The sequence below is a fragment of the Mesoplodon bidens genome, assembly GCF_964165515.1.
Source record: "Mesoplodon bidens genome assembly, chromosome: 19".
NCBI classification, from domain to species: Eukaryota; Metazoa; Chordata; class Mammalia; order Artiodactyla; family Ziphiidae; genus Mesoplodon; species Mesoplodon bidens.
The window spans coordinates 15,353,003-15,377,256 of NC_138179.1; the positions used below are offsets into that span (position 1 = coordinate 15,353,003).

Genomic DNA, 24,254 nt, shown 5'->3' on the forward strand with positions numbered 1-24,254 from the left:
CTATAATGTGAATGTTGTTGTTTTTAATGTTGTCCCAGAGGTCTCTTAGGCTATCTTCATTTCTTCTCATTCTTTTTTCTTTATTTTGTTCCGCAGCAGTGAATTCCACCATTCTGTCTTCCAGGTCACGTATCCATTCTTCTGCCTCAGTTATTCTGCTATTGATTCCTTCTAGTGTAGTTTTCATTTCAGTTATTGTGTTGTTCATCTCTGTTTTTTTGTTCTGTAATTCTTCTAGGTCTTTGTTAAACATTTCTTGCATCTTCTCGATCTTTGCCTCCATCCTTTTTCCGAGGTCCTGGATCATCTTCGCTATCATTATTCTGAATTCTTTTTCTGGAAGGTTGCCTATCTCCACTTCATTTTGTTGTTTTTCTGGGGTTTTATCTTGTTCCTTCATCTGGTACATAGCCCTCTGCCTTTTCATCTTGTCTATCTTTCTGTGAATGTGGTTTTTGTTCCACAGGCTGCAAGATTGTAGTTCTTCTTGCTTCAGCTTTCTGCCCTCTGGTGGATGAGGCTATCTAAGAGGCTTGTGCAAGTTTCCTGATGGGAGGGACTGGTGGTGGGTAGAGCTGACTGTTGCTCTGGTGGGCAGAGCTCAGTAAAACTTTAATCGGCTTGACTGCTGATGCCTGGGGCTGGGTTCCCTCCTTGTTGGTTGTTTGGCCTGAGGCAACCCAGCACTGGAGCCTACCTGGGCTCTTTGGTGGGGCTAGTGGCGGACTCTGGGAGGGCTCACGCCAAGGAGTACTTCCCAGAACTTCTGCTGCCAGCGTCCTTGTCCCCACGGTGAGCCACAGCCACCGCCCGCCTCTGCAGGAGACCCTCCAACACTAGCAGGTAGGTCTGGTTCAGTCTCCACTGGGGTCACTACTCCTTCCCCTGGGTCCCAGTATGCACACGACTTTGTGTGTGCCCTCCAGGAGTGGAGTCTTTGTTTCCCCCAGTCCTGTCGAAGTCCTGCAGTCAAATCCCACTAGCCTTTAAAGTCTGATTCTCTAGGAATTCCTCTTCCCGTTGCCGGACCCCCAGGTTGGGAACCTGACGTGGGGCTCAGAACCTTTCCTCGAGTGGGTGGACTTCTGTGGTGTAAGTGTTCTCCAGTCTGTGAGTCACCCACCCAGCAGTTATGGCATTTGATTTTACTGTGATTGTGCCCCTCCTACCATCTCATTGTGGCTTCTCCTTTGTCTTTGGATGTGGGGTGCCTTTTTTGGTGGGTTCCTGTGTCTTCCTGTCGATGATTGTCCAGCAGCTAGTTGTGATTCTGGTGTTCTTGCAAGAGGGAGTGAGAGCACGACCTACTTCACCATCTTGGTTCCTAATCCCCTTCGAGATTTTTTTTTTTTCTTTGCTGTTTCAGAAGTTTGGAACAATTTTAGGTAACTTATTTTAGAATGGCAATAGGCTTTTTAATTCCCAATGTAATGTCTGCATTTGGGAAACTAATGTTTTGAGAATACAAAAAGAATATTTTAAAAACTCTTAGAAGAAAAAATACAGAAATACTATATATAATGTATTATTTGAAGTTACTTAGATGGAAAATAAAGTATTTAAAAATAGTAGATTAAAAAAAATCTAGTAGGTTTACTCATGAAATTCATTATAATATAACGGTTGCCTTTGAAGAGTGGGAGAATGATTTAGGATGGGTGGTGACCAAAAGTGACTTTTGTGTTATCCATAATGTTTACATCTTTAAGATTTCGTATAATTATGGAAAAATATAAATTCTGGGTTTAGGAAATACCGGTGTTTAGTACATTAGTCTTCATACTTTCGAATGCAACATTTTAAATTTTCTTGAAAATATTTGAATATCAGATAACTCCTTTTAGCAGTTAATAGGAATGCTTCCTTTTAAACTTCACAGCTTAGTGTTACCTAGAAAGTTATTAGGAACAATAGCTAAAAGGTGGAACCCCAATCCAAGTGTTTCTCAACAGATAAATAAATAAACAAAACCATGGTATATACATATGATGAATATTTTTCAGCTGTAAAAAGGAATGAAATTCTGATATATGCTACAACATTAGTGAACCTTGAAAACATTATGCTAAGTGATATATGTCAGATGTAAAAGGACAAATAATGTATAATTCCACTTATATGAACTATCTAGAATAGGCAAATTCATAGAGACAGAAAGTGGATTAGAGGTTACCAGTGGCTGACTGGAGGATAAAATGGAGAATTTTTGCTAATGGATACAGAATTTCCATTTGGGCTGATGAAAAAGTTTGGGAAATAGTGGGGATGGTGGCACAGCATTGAAAATATAATTAACGCCCCTGAATTATATATGTAAAAATGGTTAAAATGGAAAATTTTATATTACAAATGTTTTAACACACAGTTTTCAAGAATGATTTAGTTAAGTAGTAGTGTTATTTAGGGAAAAATCATGTTTAATTTTTATATTCTTAGGTAAGAGGACTAGCTGTAAAAAGATTATTCCCACAATTAGTTGGTTACTAGTTGACTTCCTTTTCAGTTAATGAACTAAGGTATATGTCAAGAAAGACATAAGTTCTCAAAATTTGTATAACTATTTTTTGTTTACTTGGACAAATGGCAGAAGTATTATAAAGATCTTTTTAAGATATATTATTACTTTTAAAACCCAAGAGCCTTAGAGTAATTAATTTTATTACTGCTGTTTAAAATACTGGCTGCATGCTTTATTATCTTTGTTTTTAAGTTATGTTAAAGCTTTTTAATTTTGCATTTAATGTCTATTAATAACTCTAGCCATATACATTTCCTTATCATGAATCTGTGTGCTATTTCATACACTGAGGAAATAATGTCTCCTGATTCAAATTGTGTTGAAAATAAAATGTCAGCATTCCCATTTTTTGTTTTTGCTTTTTAAAATTGTCTTTGAGATTTATTGATCAAGTTGTGTTTAGACTTTAACTTTCTTGAAAGTTCACGTGAACTGTGTTCACCTCAGATAGTAATGTCTGTTTCTTTGCCTAGGAGGAAGAAAATTATAGAGAAGAGGGAGATCCTAGAACAAGGGCGTCAGATCCACAATCTCCACCCCAAGTATCTCGTCATAAATCACACTACCGTAATCGAGAACACTTTGCTACTATACGGACAGCATCACTGGTATGTACTACTGCAAATTAGAAATATATTTTTCATGTTGGACCTTTACACCTATTCTCAAGTATAATTATCTCTCTTTTTTTTTTTAATTCGGGGTTTATTTTGCAAAACATTTATTCAACATTTAACTACCTCTTATGAGAAAGATATTATACAAAGCACTCTGAGAGATGTGTACACAAATAAGTAATATATTAGAATATATTGAATTAGCTTAAGAGGGCTAAAAGGTACTAAATAGGAATTCAGATTACCTTTGAATCGGGGCATAAAGGGAGTATTTATAAAATAAATCATCTGAGCCTTTAATAATTCGTTGGTTTTAGGCACAGGGGATAGGAAAAATGTAATTTCCACCTAAGAATTGACCAAAATGAGGGAGGGGATGTTTGGGAAATAGCAAGTAATCCAATTTGATGTACTCAAAATGTAGTTCTTCTGATTTCCCAAATAATAAAAATGGATTATTTGTTCATTACAAGGATGTTGTTATACTGGGGTACTCATAACCCTAATCGGTCAGATATGTAGGTCCAAAACATGATAAAGGATACTTACTAGGGATAGTAAGAAAATATGTTAAGATATCAAAGGGAAAATAGGTTATTAGAAAATATGACAGAAAGAAAAAAATATATGGGAGTTATCTGAATTATCAACTACATAGCAGATCTTATAAATCCCATGCTGTGGCCCATGAATCTGAATGATGTCTAAGGTCAAGAACACCATCCCTACCATAAGTCAAGTCATTCCTACTATTCTACGACATGTAAATAATTCTTTGAACAGAGCAAGTAGCAAACAATGATTGCTTAATTTTTTCATGACTATTTTAATAAATACCTGGACCGGGGCCATCTTGTGGGAAAACATCTTTGTGACTGGGCACATATTAAGTGTTTCCCAAGCAAGCCTTCTGTCTCAAATTTTGGCTTCCTCAAATTAATTAAGGACACTATTTATTTATTTAGTCAGTTAATTAGTTAGTTAGTTAGTTAGTTAGTTAGTTGTGCTGCGCTGCATGGCTTGCAGGATGTTAATTCTCCAACCAGAAGTCCTAACCACTGGACCGCCAGGGAGTTCCGTAAGGACAGTCTTAAAAAGTTATGGCTTTAGGGCTTCCCTGGTGGCGCAGTGGTTGAGAATCCGCCTGCCAATGCAGGGGACACGGGTTCAAGCCCTGGTCCAGGAAGATCCCACATGTTGTGGAGCAACTAAGCCCCTGTGCCACAACTACTGAGCCTGTGCTCTAGAGCCCGTGAGCCACAACTACTGAGCCTGCGTGCTGCAACTACTGAAGCCTGCGTGCCTAGAGCCCGTGCTCCGCAACAAGAGAAGCCACTGCAATGCGAAGCCCTCGTACCGCAACAAAGAGTAGCCCCGCTCGCCACAACTAGAGAAAGCCTGTGCGCAGCAACAAAGACCCAACACAGCCAAAAATAAATAAATGTAAAAAAAAAGAAAAAGTTTTTGAAAACTTAAGATCCATATCCTTAAACCTAGTAAGTCCATTTATTTCAAGTAAAACATTCAGAGAGTAGGTATATTTGTGTACAAAGATAGGAGTAACTATATTATTCAATATGAGTACCACGTACCATAACTCAGACTGACTTATGTCTTGGATTTTTTTCATACAATAAAATGCGTAGATCTTAGGTATTCAATTTGAAGTATTTTTAGTGGTACACATTATGTTAACCATCGACTAAAAAAAATTTAAATTTATTGTCGTCCCAGAAAGTTCCCTCGTACCCCTCTTTAGTCAAGTCTCCACTCTCATGACCACCACTTTCTGTTTCTTCACTATTGTTAGTTCTAACTGTTTTTGGATTTTATATAGGGGGAATCACACAGAATGTACTCTTTTGTGTCTGGCTTATTTTGCTCAGCTTAATGTTTTTGAGATTCATCTATATTGTGTTCATCAAAGTTCATTCTTTTTTAGTACTGTAAATATATTTCCATTTTGTGAATATACCACAATTTTTTAATCCATTCTTCTATTGAGGAACACTTGGTTTGATTCCTGTTTGGGGCTATTACACATAAGATTGTTATAAACATTCTTATACAAGCCTTTATGTGAACATTATGTTTTAATTTCTTTTTGGTAAATACCTAAGAGTAGAATTGCTGAGTCATGGGGTATATATATATTTAACTTCCTATGTCAAACAGTTTTCCAAAATGGTTGTACCATTTCACATGCCTGTCAGCAATGTGTAAGAGTTCCAGTTGGTCTATATCCTCTCCAGCATTTGGTGCTGTCACTTTTTTTAGCCATTGTAGTGGGTGTGAAATGGAATCTCATAGTGGATATTTTTGTTTGTTTTTTGCATTTCCCTGTGACTAAAGATGTCACCATAGTAAGCACCTTTTCATGTGCTTATTGTCTGTTCATATATCTTCTTTAGTGAAGTGTCTCTTCAACTCTTTGCCTGGTTTCTTATTCAGACATTCACATTATAATATTGATTTGTACGAGTTCTTTATGTAGTCTGGATACAAGTATTATATCTCATATATATCTTGCAAATGTTTTTTCTTCATCTGTGGTTTATCTAGTCTTTTTCTTACTGTTGTCTTGATGAGAGGTTAAAATTTTTTAGTTTTAAATTCCAGTTTAAACAACCAAATTAAAACATAGGTAAAGGACTTGAATAAACACTTCGGCAAAGAATGTGTACAGGTGGCTAACAAGCACATGAAAAGTGCTCAATGTCATTAGTCATTTGGGAAATGCAAATCAAAACCACAAAGAGGTACCACCTCACATCCACTAGGATGGCTATTTTTTTTTAAAAAAGAGGGCCTTCCCTGGTGGCACAGTGGTTAAGAATCCGCCTGCAAATGCGGGGAACCTGGGTTCGAGCCCTGGTCCGGGGAGATCCCACATACTGCAGAGCAGCTAAGCCCGTGTGCCACAACTACTGAGCCTGTGCTCTAGAGCCCATGAGCCATAACTACTGAGCCTGCATGCTGCAACTACTTAAGCCCGCACGCCTAGAGCCCATGCTCCACAACAAGAGAAGCCACTGCAGTGAGAAGCCTGTGCACCACAAGAAAGAGTAGCCCCCACTTGCCGCAACTAGAGAAAGCCTGCGTGCAGCAACGAAGACCCAGTGCAGCCAAAAATAAATAAATAAATAAATTTAAAAAATAATAATAATGCTGCAGTGAACAGGAAGGTACAGATATCTTTTAAAAAAAGGAAAGGGCTTCCCTGGTGGCGCAGTGGTTGAGAGTCCGCCTGCCAATGCACGGGACGCGGGTTTGTGACCCGGTCCGGGAGGATCCCACATGCCGCGGAGCGGCTGGGCCCGTGAGCCATGGCCACTGAGCCTGCATGTCCGGAGCCTGTGCTCCACAATGGGAGGGGCCACAACAGTGAGAGGCCTGCGTACCACAAGAATAAATAAATAAATAAATAAAAATTTTAAAAAATAACAAAAGAAAAGGAAAAAAACAAAATAACAAGTGTTGGAGAGAGTGCAGAGAAATTGGAACTCCTGTATGTTGCTGGTAGGAATGTAAAATGGTCCAGCTGCTGTGGAAAACAGTTGATGATGCCTCAAAAAGTTAAACATAGATTTACCACATGACCCAGCTGTTCTACTACTAGGTATATACCCAAAAGAATTGAAAACAGTTACTCAAACAAGTACACTACACACATGTTCACAGCAGCACTATTCACAATACCCAAAAAGTGGAAACAACACAGATATTAATATTCACCAGTGGATGAATGGATAAACAAATTATGGTATATGCAAACAATGGAATATTATTTAGCTATAAAAAGGAATGAAATACTGATACATGCTATACAACATGCATGAACCTTGAAAACATGCTAAATTAAAGAAGCCAGACACAAAAGGTCACATATTATATGACTCTATTTATATGAAATATCCAGAGTAGATAAATCCATAGAGACAGAAAACAGATTGGTGGTTACCAAAAGGGGAGAATGGGGAGCAGCTGCATAACAGGTACAGGGTTTTCTTAGGTGGTAAAACTGTCTCTTAAGTAGATAGAGGTGGTGGTTGCCTAACGTCGTGAATATACTAAATGCTGCTGGGTTGTTCACTTTAAATTGATTAATTTTATATTATGTGAATTTCACCTCAATTAAAAAATTCAGCTTATACATTTTTGTCTTTATAGTCAGTGCTTTTTGTGTCCTGCCCAAGAAATATTTGCCTGCGCTATGGTCATGAAGATATTTTGGTTTTTGTTCTACTTTATGATTCTGGATTTCGTGTTTATGTCAAATGATTCTCAAATTAATTTTTGTATATAGAGTGATACAGAAGTCAAGATTTTTGTTTTTGCTTTTATATACAGAGAACCAGTTGCGTACGCAGAATTTGATGATAACACATTTTTTCCTCTTTGAATTAACTTGACTTTTTGGTGGAAAATCAATTGACTAAATATATTTGGGTCTATTTCTAGATTTTATTCTGTTCCTTTGATCTGTCCAGCCTGTTCTTCCACCAATTCCACATTGTTTGGATTACTGAAATGTGTGTCTTCCAACTTTTTTTTCCCTCAAGATTGTTTTGGCTATTGTAGGTCCTTTACATTCCAATATAAATTTTAGAACCAACGTGTCTATTTCTTTAGGAGACCGCCTGGAAATTTAATTGGAAACTGCTCACTGGAATCTCTTACAGTGATTATCTACTTGGCTAAATAGTAGAGTGGTCTAAAATGCTTCTGAAATAAAAATGTTTTCTTTAATTTTATTCTTTTCTCTCCATTGTTTGTGTGTCTAGGTTACAAGGCAAATGCAAGAACATGAGCAGGACTCTGAGCTTAGAGAACAAATGTCTGGCTATAAGAGAATGAGGCGGCAACATCAAAAGCAGCTGATGACTCTGGAAAATAAGTTAAAGGCTGAGATGGATGAACATCGCCTCAGATTAGACAAAGATCTTGAAACACAACGTAACAATTTTGCTGCAGAAATGGAGAAACTTATCAAGAAACATCAGGCCGCTATGGAAAAAGAGGTGGCTGATTCAGTATTATTAATTTATTTACTCTAGATTGTAGCCATCTCAGAATTAACCAAGATGGCATTTTGATGTTAGGATATATCTTCCCCAGGACCAAGCAAATCAGTTGGGGAAAAGAAAAAACATTTATATAACTTGTATAATATCAAGTACTGAGTCTGGGAAGCAACAGATGTGGGATTATTTCCTGACACTGATCGTTTTATAGTATCACAGTGGGTAAATCATGCAACCATTCTAGGCCCTAGGTACCCTGATTATCTGAGGAGTTTGTTAATCACCTATGAATAGGTGATTTAGGTCTCGAAAAATCATTCATGATTCTCTTTGTGATTTTTGGAGACCTATCTTAAATTTATAGCAGAATTTTAATATCAGAGAATAATTGAAGAGTACAGAGAATGTTAGAGATAATAAAAGAGGTTCAGGTTAAGATTTAGCCCATTTGTGGGTTGTTTTTTAAAAATATTTATTTATTTATTTATGGCTGCATTGGGTCTTCGTTGCTGCACGCAGGCTTTCTCTAATTGCAGCGAGCGGGGGCTACTCTTTGTTGCAGTTCAGGGCTTCTCTTATTGCAGTGCATGGGCACTAGGCGTGCGGGTTTCAGTAGTTGTGGCACACAGGCTCAGTGGTTGTGGCACACAGGCTTCGTTGTTCTGTGGCATGTGGGATCTTCCCAGACCAGGGCTCGAACCCGTGTCCCCTGCATTGGCAGGCAGGTTCTTAACCACTGAGCCACTAGGGAAGTCAGCCCATTTGTTTTTCGGTATTTTTTTCATTTTTGGCTGTGTTGGGTCTTGGTTGCGACATGTGGGATCTTCATTGCAGCATGCGGGATCTTTCATTGTGGTGCCCGGGGTCTTCGTTGCGGCTCACAAGCTTCTGTCTAGTTGTGGCGCATGGGCTCCAGAGTGAGTGGGCTCTGTAGTTGTGGCACGTGGGCTCCAGAGCCCATGGGCTCTGTAGTTTGCCATACGCAGGCTCTAGTGGAGGCGCGTGGGCTTAGTTGCCTTGCAGCATGCGGGATCTTAGTTCCCCAACCAGGGATTGAACCCGCGTCCCCTGCATTGGAGGGCCGATTCTTAACCAGTGGCCAACCAGGGAAGTCCCAGCCCATTTGTTTTTTTACAAATAAGTGTCATTTTACTATATGATTTAAGTGTATTTTTTTAGGATTCTTGTTATGTGAGACCTTTTCTTCTAATGTTTTTGATGTCCCATCAGTTAAATTTTATTTTGATAGTCACATTTGTCAGGTAAAATGTAAGCTTCTCTGTAAATTCACACAATATCTAGAAATGTGTCTGGCTTGTCCACATTGAGGCATTATTTATTATAGTTACCCTGTTCAGCCTTTCCCCCCAAAATAGAAGAACTACTCTCTCATAATAGAGAATTTGGCAAAATAATTTACAGAGTAAATAATTATTTGCTTTTGAAATAATTTGATGAAAGAATGTATAGATTTTTAGAATCCTGTTGGACATTGGATAGTATTTTTAATAACTCAGGAAGAGGTAGATACATATTTAGAAAGGCAAATCATGAAACAGGTTGTGCAATATGATTACAGATTTATTTAAAATGTATGTATGCATAGAAGTAAATAGGAAGGGTATGCACCAAAATGTTTATATTTGTTATCTCTGGGTGGTAAAATCATACAAGTTTTTTTGTGTTTTCCTGTATTTCCTAAATGATCTACAATGAATATGCATTACCTGTATAATCAGAAATAAAACAGTATGATATGTATCTAATATTTAACATTTTCATATTACTTAATATATAAGTTAAGGGTCAGGGTTTTGGGGCTTCCCTGGTGGCACAGTGGTTGAGAGTCCACCTGCCGATGCAGGGGACACGGGTTTGTGCCCCGGTCTGGGAAGATCCCATATGCAGCGGAGCGGCTAGGCCCGTGAGCCATGGCCGCTGAGCCTACATGTCCGGAGCCTGTGCTTCGCAGCAAGAGAGGCCACAACAGTGAGAGGCCCGCGTACCGCAAAAAAAAAAAAAAAGTCAGCGTTTAATTTGAAGAGGAATATATTATATTATTTAATGTACAAATCAATCTAGATAAAAGGTCATGACTTAATTATATTTGTGGATAGATATATATTTGTTTTATTTTCTTGGGGGAGGACATATTGTTAAATTTTTAAAAAGGTGAAAACATTTTGATTCTGTAAAAGATCAACATATTAAGGATGAGTTCCATTTTACTGGTTCTCTGAAATTCAAATAGTAAGATGCTGAGTAATTGGTATTGGTAATGCTTATACTGATTTTATGTTCTTAAGGGGAAAAATATCCTTAGTGGTGTAAATTAAACTGTTGCTTTGAATCTACTTAACTAATTTGATCCATTTTTTAAATTTCCCATAGGCTAAAGTGATGGCCAATGAAGAGAAAAAATTTCAGCAACATATTCAGGCCCAACAGAAGAAAGAATTAAACAGCTTTTTGGAGTCCCAGAAAAGAGAATATAAACTTCGAAAAGAACAGCTTAAGGAGGTATCTATTTTATAAAAATTTTCACGCCAGTTGTCTACTTATTGATTTTATCTATTGATGTTGATTGACTCATAGAACCATTAGGATAAATTCTTCTTTTGTTGTTTGTGGCCACTAAATGTTTACCAGTTTGAATGAAGGCAAACTTTAATCAGTTACTCTTCAACAGTTACTCTTCAACAGAGATCTTCAATTGAGTAGGATCTAAAAAGAATCATCTCCTAAAAATATAAATTATTTTATTTATAATAGTTTTCGTATGCACTTACTAAATAACTGACTCACTAGAAATAAAATACTTGAGCTGTGATCGATGTGGAAACAACTTAAGGGCGGCTGGCCTGGGCTCAGGGCTAGAATCCCTGAGGACCCAGGAAAGGGCAAGGAGGCGGGTGGCAGGCTCCCCAAGGACGGGTCCAAAATCATCAGGATCTAGACGGGTATTGGGCTTCAGGACATTTATTTCATGTCCCTCCGTACAGGCCCTGGGGCCAGGTGTGGGGACAAGAGACCAGGCAGGGATAGCAGTAAATAACACGGACAAACAGAGCTCCCCTTGAGACAGATGAGATTAAAGGAGGTTACAGGGGAGCCACAATGCGGAGGTGGGGCAATGGCAGGGCGGGGGCAGCTGGGAGGGAGGGGGAGGCCAGGCCCTCATTGTCACCTGCCACATCCCTTTCCTGCCCCAGCCCCCACTACTTTGGGGAGGAAGGGAGCCCCCCCCAAAATATACTTGAGCTATGAAAGGAAGCCACACATTTCTTTTTCTAAAAGTAGACCATACCAGGCTTCCCTGGTGGCTCATGGTTAAGAATACGCCTGCCAGTGCAGGGGACACAGGTTTGAGCCTTGCTCCGGGAAGATCCCACATGCCGTGGAGCAGCTAAGCCCGTGTGCCACAACTACTGAGCCTGCGCTCTAGAGCCCGCGAGCCACAACTGCTGAGCCTGTGCACTGCAACTACTGAAGCCCACGCGCCTAGAGCCCACGCTCTGCAAGGAGAAGCCAGCGCAATGAGAAACCTGCATACCGCAGCGAAGAGTAGCCCCTGCTTGCCGCAACTAGAGAAAGCCTGCGTGCAACAACGAAGACCCACGCAGCCAAAAAAAAAACAACAAAAAAAATTAAACCATACCTTCTTACTTTTGGCTCAGAAGATTACAATAATTTGTTCATAGAGTAAGGATAAGAGACATACTTGCTCATCACATTTTCTTTAATAGCAAAGCATACTGATTATTTATTTATGATTCCACGATTTCATATTTATTTGCTCTCCATGTGCTGCATTTTTGAACTTCTTTTAAAAGCAGATGTAGTCTGACTTTGAAGAACACCTTGATTGTTCCAAGGCAGTTTCTGAAAGGGTGTAACTATTCAGGATAGTAGTCAGGAGAGAGAAATGATATGTCCCAGTTTAGACCCCCTTTTACAGACTGATTGACTGAAATTTTTAGTCCATGTAATTAATTTTTAGGGCACTGATAAATTAATTGATCTTAATAAAATAATAGTAATCTCTTTGCTAATAATGCTTTTGTTTGTGTAGGAATTTATAGTCACTTATTTAAATGTTATTATGGACATATTGTTGGCACAAAAGCTTGCTGTATATACCCTGCCAACTGAGCTTCATTGAAAAGAATTTTCTAACTCTAAAGGGTATAACCTGTAATATATTCCCGTGACTGTAATACAAAAGCCAAACTCTATATTGGCACATTGGGTTTGAAAAGACTGTAAATAGGTCCCCAACTGTAAATAAATATCCAACAAAATGCGGTTTTACAGATCCATTTCCCAGTGAAATGAGATTTTAGTTTTATGGGTGCATTGCTTTAGGTAATGCTTTAGGCATATATCAGGTAGTCCAGCTAATAAATTCATTTTCTTTTAGAAGCCAAATTAGTGTGTATTTATGTGTGTGAGTTCATTTAAAACAATCATTTTTAGCATAGAGAAAGGGATATACTAGAATCGTTAGTGGAGAAGTTCCCTGGTAAAAGATTTTGAAAAATATACCCAGGTGATTGATTATTTATGTGCCCTTTCTCTTCCCATGGTGTGTGTACACATATACCCTTAAGTTTAGAACTACTAAAATTTTTTTAATGTGTTTGTATATCTAATGAACTAAAGTTATAAAGAACTGATCTCTTTCTTGAAAACCAGGGGAAGGACCATAAGGTTAGTAGTCTTTGAAAAATTATCTTATACCTAGGAAAGATGGCTTATTTATATACTGTGCAACATTGTTACTTTTTAGGTTGAAGATATATTAGTATTAATTATCATCCTAGAGTTTGCCTCATTCAGTGCATTGTCAGTGTTCTCATCTGGCCCAATATAAATGCATTTTCATTTAGATAGTTTGTAAGATAATACATATATATTCTTTGAAGTATAGTTGATTTACAATGCTGTATTAATTTCTGCTGTACAGCAAAGTGACCCAGTTCTACATATGTATATTCTTTTTCATATTCTTTTCCATTATGGTTTATCACAGGATATTGAATATGGTTCCCTGTGCTATGCAGTAGGACCTTGTTGTTTGTCCATCCTATATGTAATAGTTTGCATCTGCTAATCCCAAACTCCCAGTCCTTCCCTCCCCACCGCCACCAGCAAGTCTGTTCTCTATACCTGTGGGTCTGTTTCTGTTCATAGATATGTTCATTTGTGTCATATTTTAGATTCCATATATAAGTGATATCATATAGTATTTGTCTTGCTCTTTTTGACTTACTTTGCTTAGTATGATAATCTCTGGGTCCATCCATGTTGCTGCAGAAGGCATTATTTCATTCTTTTTTATGGCTGAGTAGTATTCCATTGTATATATATACCACATGTAAGGTAATATTTTATTTTCACTTTTATTTTTTTTATTGGAGTATAATTGCTTTACAATGTTGTGTTAGTTTCTGCTGTACAATGAAGTGAATCAATTATATGTATACCTACATCCCCTCCCTCTTGGACCTCCCTCCCACCCCCGCCCCCCCATCTCCCCCATCTAGGTTTTCACAGAGCACCGAGCTGAGTTTCCTGTGCTTTATAGCATGTTCCCACTAGCTGTCTATTTTACGCATGGTAGTGTATATATGTCAATCCTAATCTCCCAATTCTTCCTACCCTCCCCTTCCCCCACCTCCTGTGTCCACAGGACTGTGGAAGGTGATATTTTAAATGCTATAGAAAAGCACTGGTTTTGGTTTGTTTAGTTAAATACGATTCATAAAAAGGGTTTCTATTCTCCCATGGTTTTGTTGATTTTCCATTTAATTTCTAATTCTTTTATACTGAGTCTATCCATAATTTTGCCAAAAACTTAATACTTAGAATGTCAGAAACCAAGAAGTGACACATTAGATGTATTTTTGCCCTAATATTCATATAAATGATTTTTACCTGAAAGCACTGCCTTATGTCTCTTCTTGGGAAGCATTTAAAGAATGATGTGTTTTACTTCATTTACCAATATTGTGTGCTTTTAAAGCTAGGAACCATCATAAATGTAGCTGTGTAAAGCTAAAAGGTATGCATGTTTTCTAGCATACATTTCTCTCTTCCTGTCCTACTTCACCAGTTAACTCAAGAAAAGGAAAATGTTACCTACCTCCTTAAGGTCATTGCCCTGCCTTGAGCATTAGAAAGGACACAGATTAAGTACTTTTATTTAAATGCACCAAATACCAGATGATATATTCATGCAATTAATTTTTATGTATTTTGAACTGAGTTGTTTTTTATGTTGCCAGGAGCTGAATGAAAATCAGAGCACCCCCAAAAAAGAAAAACAGGAGTGGCTTTCAAAACAGAAAGAGAATATACAGCATTTCCAAGCAGAAGAAGAGGCTAATCTTCTACGGCGTCAGAGACAATACCTAGAGCTGGAATGCCGTCGCTTCAAGAGAAGAATGTTACTTGCGCGCCATAACTTAGAACAGGACCTTGTCAGGGAGGTACGTTTGAAACGAGAATATTTCCTGAAAGTATGTTTGTCACTTCCCAGACTCAGGGTCTTTGCACTTGTACCTCCCTCAGCCTGAGTTCTTCTTCCCTAGATTATCTACATGGCTTGTTTCCTCCCTTCATGTCTCTCCTCAGATACCACCTCCTCAGAAGTGCCTTCCCTAATGTCCAAATCCTTCTTCTTCTTTAAGTGTTCTTCTCTGCACTTCTCTCTCTTACACATACACACTTTTTGGGGGGAAGTTTCTCATCCTGCCTAGAATGGAAATTTTATAAAGTCACTGGTTTTGTTCCGGTCTTTATATCCCCCTAGTATTTGGCCCATAGTAGGTATTCAATAAATATTTATTAAATACATATTAAATCTGTGAATGAGAGGGGTGTATTCATTTTTAAATACCATAAAATTATTGGATACTTTATACCTTTTGAACTGAAATGGGTGCCATGAAGTATGTGTGATCATTTAACACATTTTTTATAATCATGTAATTATTAATTGGGCAAATGTAGAAACTCTTATGTCAGTGAAAGCATATTCTCACTATCAGGGATACCTGTGAGCACAGATTAATTTATTTACAAGAGTGGCTTAAAATAAACGTCAAGTATAGCATAATTGTTCAAATTCACTAATAATTAAAGAAATTCAAATTAAAACAGTTGCATCAATTAAATAAGAACAATTTAAAAGACTAGCAACATTGAATCCTAGTAGTGGCATTGGGAAATGTGCAGTGTTGGTAAGAATATAAATTGATACTGATATATTGATAGATATGCTTTTATCTGTCAATTCCACTTCTAGAACTCTATCCTAAAGAAATAATAACATGATTATATGATGCATCATGCATAAACATTTAATGAAAATTTCTTTATCAAGCAAAAAATGGAAAATTATGGTATTGCAAAGCAGAAGCTTACCATGAAACTTAAAAAAAGATCTGTATATACTGATCTGATCTGGATATATATCCATTATATTGTTAGGTGAAGAAAGCACATTATATGCCTATAACGTATGTCATTCAGTTTTTAAAACTGTATGTTTTTGTGTAATAGATGTTTCACGATAAGCATGGGGAAGGTTGGGAAGCATTTGCACCAAACTGTTGGCCTCTGGAGAAAGGGTTTGCAGGGGCAAAGGGGGTAGGTTTGACTTCTCTGTGTGTGTGTGTGTTTTACACTTGTTCTTCTTAATCTTAAAAAAAAAAAAGGGATTAGAACATTTATTGAGCAGCATGTGCGAGGTATTGTTCTGAGAACTTTCCATTTATGAACTCACTTCATCCTCACATTAAATCTGTGAAATAGCTGTATTATTATCTTCATTTGAAAAGTGATGAAACTGAAGCACAGAGAGTTTAAACGATTAACCCAAGGACTTAGGGCTCATAGGTAGCAGAGCCAGATCCATGTTCTTATCCACTATACTGTGCTGGGTATACTGCCTGTAATAGAATTGAATAGGATACTCTGATAATTCAAAGAATGGCTTAGGAGTTCTCTTCAAATATAAAATTGGGAAACAAGAAAGAAAGAAAAGAAAGAAGGAAGGACATTAAGCCTACTGAGATAGATTTGCTATGTCTTAAGCTTATTGCATAAAATAGTATTAATGAATAGTAAATGAATAGAATAAGGAAATTGGTGCTACTAATTGCCCATTTACTGCAGTAAAGGTCATAAAATCTAATATTTACTATGCAGTCATTATTTTTTTTTTTTTTCTTTTTGCGGTATGCGGGCCTCTCACTGTTGTGGCCTCTCCCGTTGCGGAGCACAGGCTCCGGACGCGCAGGCCCAGCGGCCATGGCTCACGGGCCCAGCCGCTCCGCGGCATATGGGATCCTCCCAGACCGGGGCACGAACCCGCATCCCCTGCATCCGCAGGCGGACTCTCAACCACTGCGCCACCAGGGAGGCCCTGCAGTCATTATTGAATCTGAGGATTACATCTACTTCCTGATTAATCTATTTCTTAGGAATTTTTTTCCTAGCATTGTACAGCAATAAATTATACCTTTGTCTTTTGTGTTATGGATTAGGAGTTAAATAAAAGACAGACTCAGAAGGACTTAGAGCACGCCATGCTGCTGAGACAGCATGAGTCCATGCAAGAACTGGAGTTCCGCCACCTGAACACAATTCAGAAGATGCGCTGTGAGTTGATCAGATTGCAGCATCAAACTGAGCTCACTAACCAGCTGGAATATAATAAGCGAAGAGAACGAGAACTAAGGCGAAAGCATGTCATGGAGGTTCGACAGCAGCCTAAGAGTCTGAAGGTACCTTTAGCCTAAGCTTCTTGACAAAGGGGAATAGGAGTAAAAGGCATCCATATAAGCAGTAAAAGTCTAAGACAGAAGTCTGTCGTGAAGAAATTGAATAAACCTTTTTCTTTTCATTTTAAGCATGTTTAATTAGTTTTAACATGGAGTGTCTGTAGCTACAGACTTTTGCTCATGTATTTCTCAGTAGAGTACCGAAAAAATTTTAACTGTGGGGAGTGCCATAAATAAGAATCAAAATTCTTATTTTAATGTACCCCAATGTCCAATGCTGACATTACAGTCTACATGTCAACATGCTAACTAACCTGTTGGCTTCTCTTTATTGTTCCAAGTAATACAGTTTTGGAATCTTATTTGCTCTTAGTGTGATTTGTATCCAAAAAAGACAGTAAGTTCCTAGTCAGTACAGAAGCCAGTGAATGAAAAAAAAATGCCTTTTTACCCCCTCTCCCTTCATTGTGTGTGCTTATCTTAAGAGGAATAGTGGAATCACCACAGTGTTACTCCCATTCTGCTTATTTTCTTTATGTGTTTGGTAGTGTAGGTGAGACCATGGCGTGGTAGTTGGGATATGTATTTTTTAATTAGCATATCAGAGTGGAGCAAGTTGTTATATGCCCTCCCCCAGACAAATAAGGAAAGACAAGTGTTGGTGATATATATAAAACCAAAGAACTTTAAATCTTATATTTGCTTTGTACAGAGGAATTCATTCACATGGTATGAAATTCAAAAGACACCAAAGTATTACAAAGGTAAAAGTTTCCATCTCTCCTTGTCCCTCTGGCCACCTTGTCCAGCCCCTGCCACCAAATTTAACCAGAGTTAACAATTCAAAGAAATATTTTAATTTTATAACTTGTAATAAATATTTGAAAAAGTGTAATCATATGAATCTTAATAAAAACAAAAACCACTCACCATATAGGCTCTCATCAATAGTAGTATCTAAATTAATCTGTACATGATTTCGCATTTTAAACTTTTATTTACATCCAGTAAGGCCCAGGTCCCACAGTATTTTCTTTTAAAACCCTACCTCCTTATCTGAATAACTGTCCTGGAGTGAAGTGAAATTCATTCACAGGGGTAATCTGTGTCAAAATCTAGAAGCTACACCACACCCAATGGTATCTCTTGATTCCCACTCAACTCCATTCAAGCAAGCTGTCTTGAACAAAAGTATAGAAGCAAAGTTAAGATGTTTTTACCCTTTCCTTGTGAACCTGAGTAAAATTTCACTTTGTTTTCCGAACAGCTAATTAACATCATTTACAGAGTAGCTTATGTTGACTACTCACATAATCTTCATTAGTCATTGCTTAGGAAATTGGAATTCATAATGATTTTTCAAATTTATTTTGTCTTTGTAGGGGAGAGGTATATACTCTTTCGGCTATAGAATAGACAATTTCCCACCAAAAGATTAGTTAAATAACATGTCTGTGAAATTAATGACTGTTTTAAAGTCAGCAGCACCCAGAAGTAAACCAAACTGAAAGCTTGTTAGTTTTCTATCGTCATACCATAAATTTGATATGACTGCATTTCTGTAGGGCTTGGCATAGAGTTGTTTGATGTTTAGCCATTCCTGTCTTTTGTTGTTGCCTTTTCAGTTTGAAAGCTTGTAAATACTAGTGTAATCTTCACAGATACTATACAAAAAGTGAGGCAAAAAATAATGTTTCACAATTATAGTCAGATTTAGAATAGAATGTCTCCTTCTGATGACAGATGAGCTCAAGATTTTCCATAAAGGAGATTGTTCTGTTACTTTACTAGGGAAGAAAACCATCATGTTCCTCTTAGTTATATATTTCTATCTACTTACTCAATTTGAACAAAACTGACTTGATTTTAATGCCAAGTTATCCCATTTTTATTTACCTAAGTAATGGTTGCCTCTTCCAACTTTTTCCAGGACTTTAAAGGGAGATAGGGGGACTTCAGTTTTAGCACTTACGTAATTTGACTAGGATTTGGGGTGGGGGGTTTGGGGTACTGTGTCTATGGAATGGCTTGGATATATGCCTGCTCTGTTGTTTCTTCATCTGGCATCCAGATGATGTTTTGTCATTGTTAAATGAGTAGAAACAACTGTAACTTACATTCATCTTGCTTTCACTTGAGTCAAACATTGAGGGATATAGTTTATTCTTGGTACAAGTATTACTCTTCTTATAGAAAAAACATTTTTCAAGGAGCTTTTTTTTCCCCCTCATTAGGCTAGTGATGTGGAATGATTACAGTTTTCTTGGCACAATATTTTAAAAACTTTTAAAAGAATAGAGGCTGTTATACAGAGGTAGAAGAGAATGTCTAAATGTCATTGTCCCATTCCTGGCTAACTTGGAAGAATTTTGTTAACCAAGGACAGTATTTAAGAGTGGTGCCACTGGGACTTCTGGCAGTCCAGTGGTTAAGACTTAACCTTCCAATGCAGGGGGTGCAGGTTCAGACCCTGGTCGGGAGCTAAGATCCCACATGCCTAACGGCCGAAATACCAAAACATAAAACGGAAGCAGTATTGTAACAAATTCAATAAAGACTTTAAAAATGGTCCACATCAAAAAAATCTATAAAAAAATTTTACTTGTAACTAAATGTACTAGTAAAATAATCAGTATTACCTGAAGTCCTATGAAGAAAGTAAGGTTCTTGGGCTTCCCTGGTGGCGCAGTGGTTGAGAGTCCGCCTGCCGATGCAGGGGACACGGGTTCGTGCCCCGGTCTGGGAAGATCCCACATGCCGCAGAGCGGCTAGGCCCGTGAGCCATGGCTGCTGAGCCTGCGCATCCGGAGCCTGTGCTCTGCAAGGGGAGAGGCCACAACAGTGAGAGGCCCGCCTACCGCAAAAAAAAAAAAAAAAAAAAAAAAAAAAGAAAGTAAGGTTCTTGATATTTTAATGTTTTAAATTAGAGATTTTGTTACAAAAATACATAGAATGTAATGGTTTGGCCTAATAACCAAGTGGAAAAGTACTGTACCTGCAACCTTATGGTCTGACCTTTTTGTTTTTCATCTCCTTGTCTCCTAGTAGCCTTTATTTTCATATAAGCATAAAGTATAACAAATGCCATATGTTAAAAATTATATACATCTTTTTTTTCCTTCCCAGTCTAAAGAACTCCAAATAAAAAAGCAGTTTCAGGACACCTGCAAAATCCAAACCAGACAGTACAAAGCATTAAGAAATCACCTACTGGAGACTACACCAAAGAGTGAGCACAAAGCTGTTCTGAAACGGCTCAAGGAGGAGCAGACCCGGAAGTTAGCCATCTTGGCTGAACAGTATGACCACAGCATTAATGAAATGCTGTCCACCCAAGCTGTGAGTTCGTTTTATTTAAGCAAAACAAATTCAGTGCCCCTTTCATCCCACCACCTGAATGAAATCCCAGCAATTAAAATACTGGTTGGAAGTGATAGCTCTCCTACAGCTTGAGAAATAGTGGTGGTTATCTATATTTTTCCTGTTCTCTGCATTGCTTGGAGGTAGGCATGATTTATATAGAATTCTCATTGATACATTTAGTCATGAGGTTCTAAATAGGCGCTCTGCCAGTGCCTCTCAGGTGTTCAGCACATATCCCAACGGTATAGGAGGATTAGAGCAGCAGCTTTGTTAAGCAGTGAGCACTAAGCAGTACTGTATTGGGGATCCAAATGGTCACATTTTAGTGAAGGCAAATACAAAATATTTTCTATATGAGTTTTGCAAACTTTTTCTAAAAGGGCCAGATAGTAAATATTTTAGGTTTTGTAGTCCGTGATACAAAATTGAGGATAATTATATGGGTACTTATATAGCCATTTAAAATGTAAAAGCCATTCTTAACTAGTGGACTATCAAATTAATTAATTAAAACAAGCAGCTGTCCACATTTGGTCTGGAGGCTATAGTTTGCTGGTCCCTGTTCTGTAGTTATTTCCATTGCAGAGAAGAGATTGAGAGTCTTACATCACCTAATCAGATTCTAGATTTTTCTTAAGAAAAATATGATTATTCAGGCATTCTCCTAATAGATTATGATAGCTTTTATCTTCATATTACCATCACTGGTTACTGTGCCTTCCTTTTTCAGAGATGTTTACTCCAAGATACAAGAGAGAACAATTGTGTATCCTACAAAAGAGTTGTCTGTCTTTTCTCACACCTCCTTTCCATAGGTCATGGATAAATAGCTCACAGTAGGATATATCTGGGTTTTTTCCTCTCTTTCAGCTGCGTTTGGATGAAGCACAGGAAGCAGAGTGCCAGGTTTTAAAAATGCAGCTGCAGCAGGAACTGGAGCTGTTAAATGCATATCAGAGCAAAATCAAGATGCAAGCCGAGGCACAACATGATCGAGAGCTTCGGGAACTTGAACAGAGGGTCTCCCTCCGCAGGGCACTCTTAGAACAAAAGGTATAGATAATAGAAGGAAGTTAATTGTGCTAGTATTTGCCTTCATCAGAAACATTTTATAAATACATTTTCATATTAAGAGAGGTGGCGTTAGATTGTTTTCACCATACTGTATTTCCTTAATTCTAGTTTTGGTAGTGTTTTTCTTTAAAATTATTGTTTCAGTAATGAACCTTATAATTAATGAATTCTAAACATCAGAGGAATATAGTTAAGTAGTAATTGCTAGAGGAAGGATATGGTGTTATGTGAAGACAGTTGAATTGTGAGAGAGTAGCTCTGGCTCCATGTTCCTCACTTTTTTTGTGTACCTAGCTCTACCTAAAGAGATTGGAGAAAAACTTGGATAGTGAAGAAAAAGAACTTTAGTAATTGCCTGAGAGAGGCAGGGGCAAAGGATCTGGAATATATACTTTACTCTTCTATCCTGGGCCTGGAACTATACAGATTGGTGGAAGAGTACTAGGGGACAGAAGGTAAAGCCAGTTCTACACAAGCTGAAAATGTTACTTCTAGATGTATCTTTTTTTCTTTCTTTCTCTCTTTTTTTTCACTTATTCTTTGTCAGATATATTAGAGAATAGAACTAAAATCCCCAGATTCATTTCCTTTCCATCCTTTAAAGTATTATAGCTGTGTGTGTGTGTGCGCGCGCGTGCGTGTGTGTGTATTTTGGGGAAAGACTGATGGACAGAAGATTTTTAGATTTTGAAAGATAAAGAGGAAAGTTTTGCCATGAGAAGTAGTAGAATATAATTGTATCTAGAATTCAGAGCTATGTTCCAGAATTCCTGAGCCATGAGTTCCCAACAGGTGATATAGTCTTAGCTCCATTGATCCTTTGTATGTTAGTACTTGGCTAACTTAATAAAAGTTGTCATGGTTTCTAGACCATTGCTCCATAGATTTTCCTCGGTTTCCTGCAGTTCTTGTGATAAAAATAGAATGCCTTATTAAATTAAAAAATACATTCTTAAAAAACCCACCTAAATAAGATGTTACTCTTTTTCTGGCATAGCTCTCATTACTGGCTTCTTCAAGAGGTACTTGCCTCTAAAAATTATCTCACTTATGTTTCTCATTCAAGATGGGAAAGATATAAACACATATAAATTTTGAGAAAAATCTAGTTTGTCCCATGTACAGATTTCATAAATCTGTCTGATTCCAACTTGCTTATTAAAATTCAACCTAAAGTTCTGTCTCTTATGCTTCATAAAATTATCACTAAAATGAAAACTCCCTATAGTGTTGTGAGAGAAATATTAGTACTATTTTCAGTCAGCCCTCTCATACCTGTGGGTTCTGCATCCATGGATTCAACTAACCTCTGATTGAAAGTATTCGGGGGAAAGAAAATTCCAGAAAGTTCCAAAAAGCAAAACTGCTGTTTGCTGCATGCCCCCAGCAACTAGTTACAGAGCATTTACACTGTATAGAGTATTGTAAGTAATCTAGAGGTGATTTAAAGTATGAAAGTATCTGTGTGGCTTTTATGCAAACACTACACTATTTTAGATAAGGGACTTGAGCATCCTCAGATTTTGGTATCTGAGGAACGGTCCTGGAACCCTTCCCCCAAGGATACTGGGGTAGGACTGTGTATTTGTATTTTTAGCTCCACCTAGTGGTTCAAAGTTAGTGCTGATTAGTGTCTTAGGTACAATCTTATTTCACTGTATGAACCAAGCCTGTATGTTCTACAGAGCCTAGTAAAATATGGGCATAAAACTGATACACATTGGTGAAGGTGCAGTGGCACTCTCATATATTGTTAATGCTTTTTGCGAAACAATTTGGAAGTGTGTGTATATATATATATATATATATATATATATATATATATATATATATTTAACATCTCTATTGGAGTATAATTGCTTTACAGTGGTGTGTTAGTTTCTGCTTTATAACAAAGTGAATCAGTTATACATAAACATATGTCCCCATATCTCTTCCCTCTGGAAGTATATATTGTACTTCGGGAATGTTAAGTGTTTGAGAATTTATTCTAAGGAAATCCAAATATAGGAAAAACAAGATGCTAAGTATGGTAATTATAGCATAGTTTATAATGGTTTAAAATACATAGCCATCTAAGATAAAGATATAATTAAGTAATTATGGCCAAGCCACTTAATAAAATCTTATTCAACCATTTAAATGATGGCTACAAAGACAGTATTAATATAGAAAATGCTTATGATGTGTTGAATAAAATAAAAAAAGACCAGTCACACTTAAAGTGAAGTAATGCTAGTAGTGGCTATATTAACACGATAGAATGGTTTTTCTATTTTACTTTTTTGGTGGGGACTGTACCACGCGTATGCAGGATCTTAGTTCCCTGACCAGGGATGAACCCGTGCCCCCTGCAGTGGAAGCACAGAGTCCTAACCAGTGGACTGCCAGGGAATTCCCTATATTTTACTTTTTTAATGCGGTTTATATTACTTTGATAAGAGAAAATACATAAGATTATTTAGTATGACAAATAATAAAGGAACAGTAGGGTGATGAATCTGTAGTGCTTTGAGTTGCTACTAGGGCTAATATTTACATTTCAAGTGACATGCATGTAAAGCAGTTTGGGGTCAGTTGGCAGCTACCAAACCCAGGTATCCTCTCTACAGAAACTTTGAAAGATCTTAACTGCTGTATTTTCTGCACTTGGCACTTACTGGTTGTACAGATGAGAAACAGTAATCTGAAAATAAATAGAGCTGGAACCAGAGTGAATATTACTTGTTTCATGATGAATAGTTCTCTTTGAAGTTTGCTTTAATCTCGAAATGAACCAAGAGTTGTTCCTGTAGGTTGAGGTACCAACAAAGTAAAAGTAAGCCTCACTTGACTCACATAAGGTCCTTCTATGACTTTTCTCATATTT

General features: G+C 37.5%; 1 protein-coding gene across 1 annotated transcript in view; it reads left to right on the forward strand.

Annotated features, from left to right (window-relative positions):
- TAOK1 (TAO kinase 1) overlaps positions 1 to 24,254 on the forward strand; it is a 160,876-nt gene that overhangs the window by 122,792 nt on the left and 13,830 nt on the right. Inside the window, exons 13-19 of the mRNA XM_081219238.1 lie at positions 2,992 to 3,126; positions 7,920 to 8,156; positions 10,551 to 10,679; positions 14,447 to 14,650; positions 16,712 to 16,951; positions 20,075 to 20,287; positions 21,182 to 21,364. Coding sequence (XP_081075364.1) covers positions 2,992 to 3,126; positions 7,920 to 8,156; positions 10,551 to 10,679; positions 14,447 to 14,650; positions 16,712 to 16,951; positions 20,075 to 20,287; positions 21,182 to 21,364 — 1,341 coding nt within the window. The remainder of the gene's footprint in view (positions 1 to 2,991; positions 3,127 to 7,919; positions 8,157 to 10,550; positions 10,680 to 14,446; positions 14,651 to 16,711; positions 16,952 to 20,074; positions 20,288 to 21,181; positions 21,365 to 24,254) is intronic.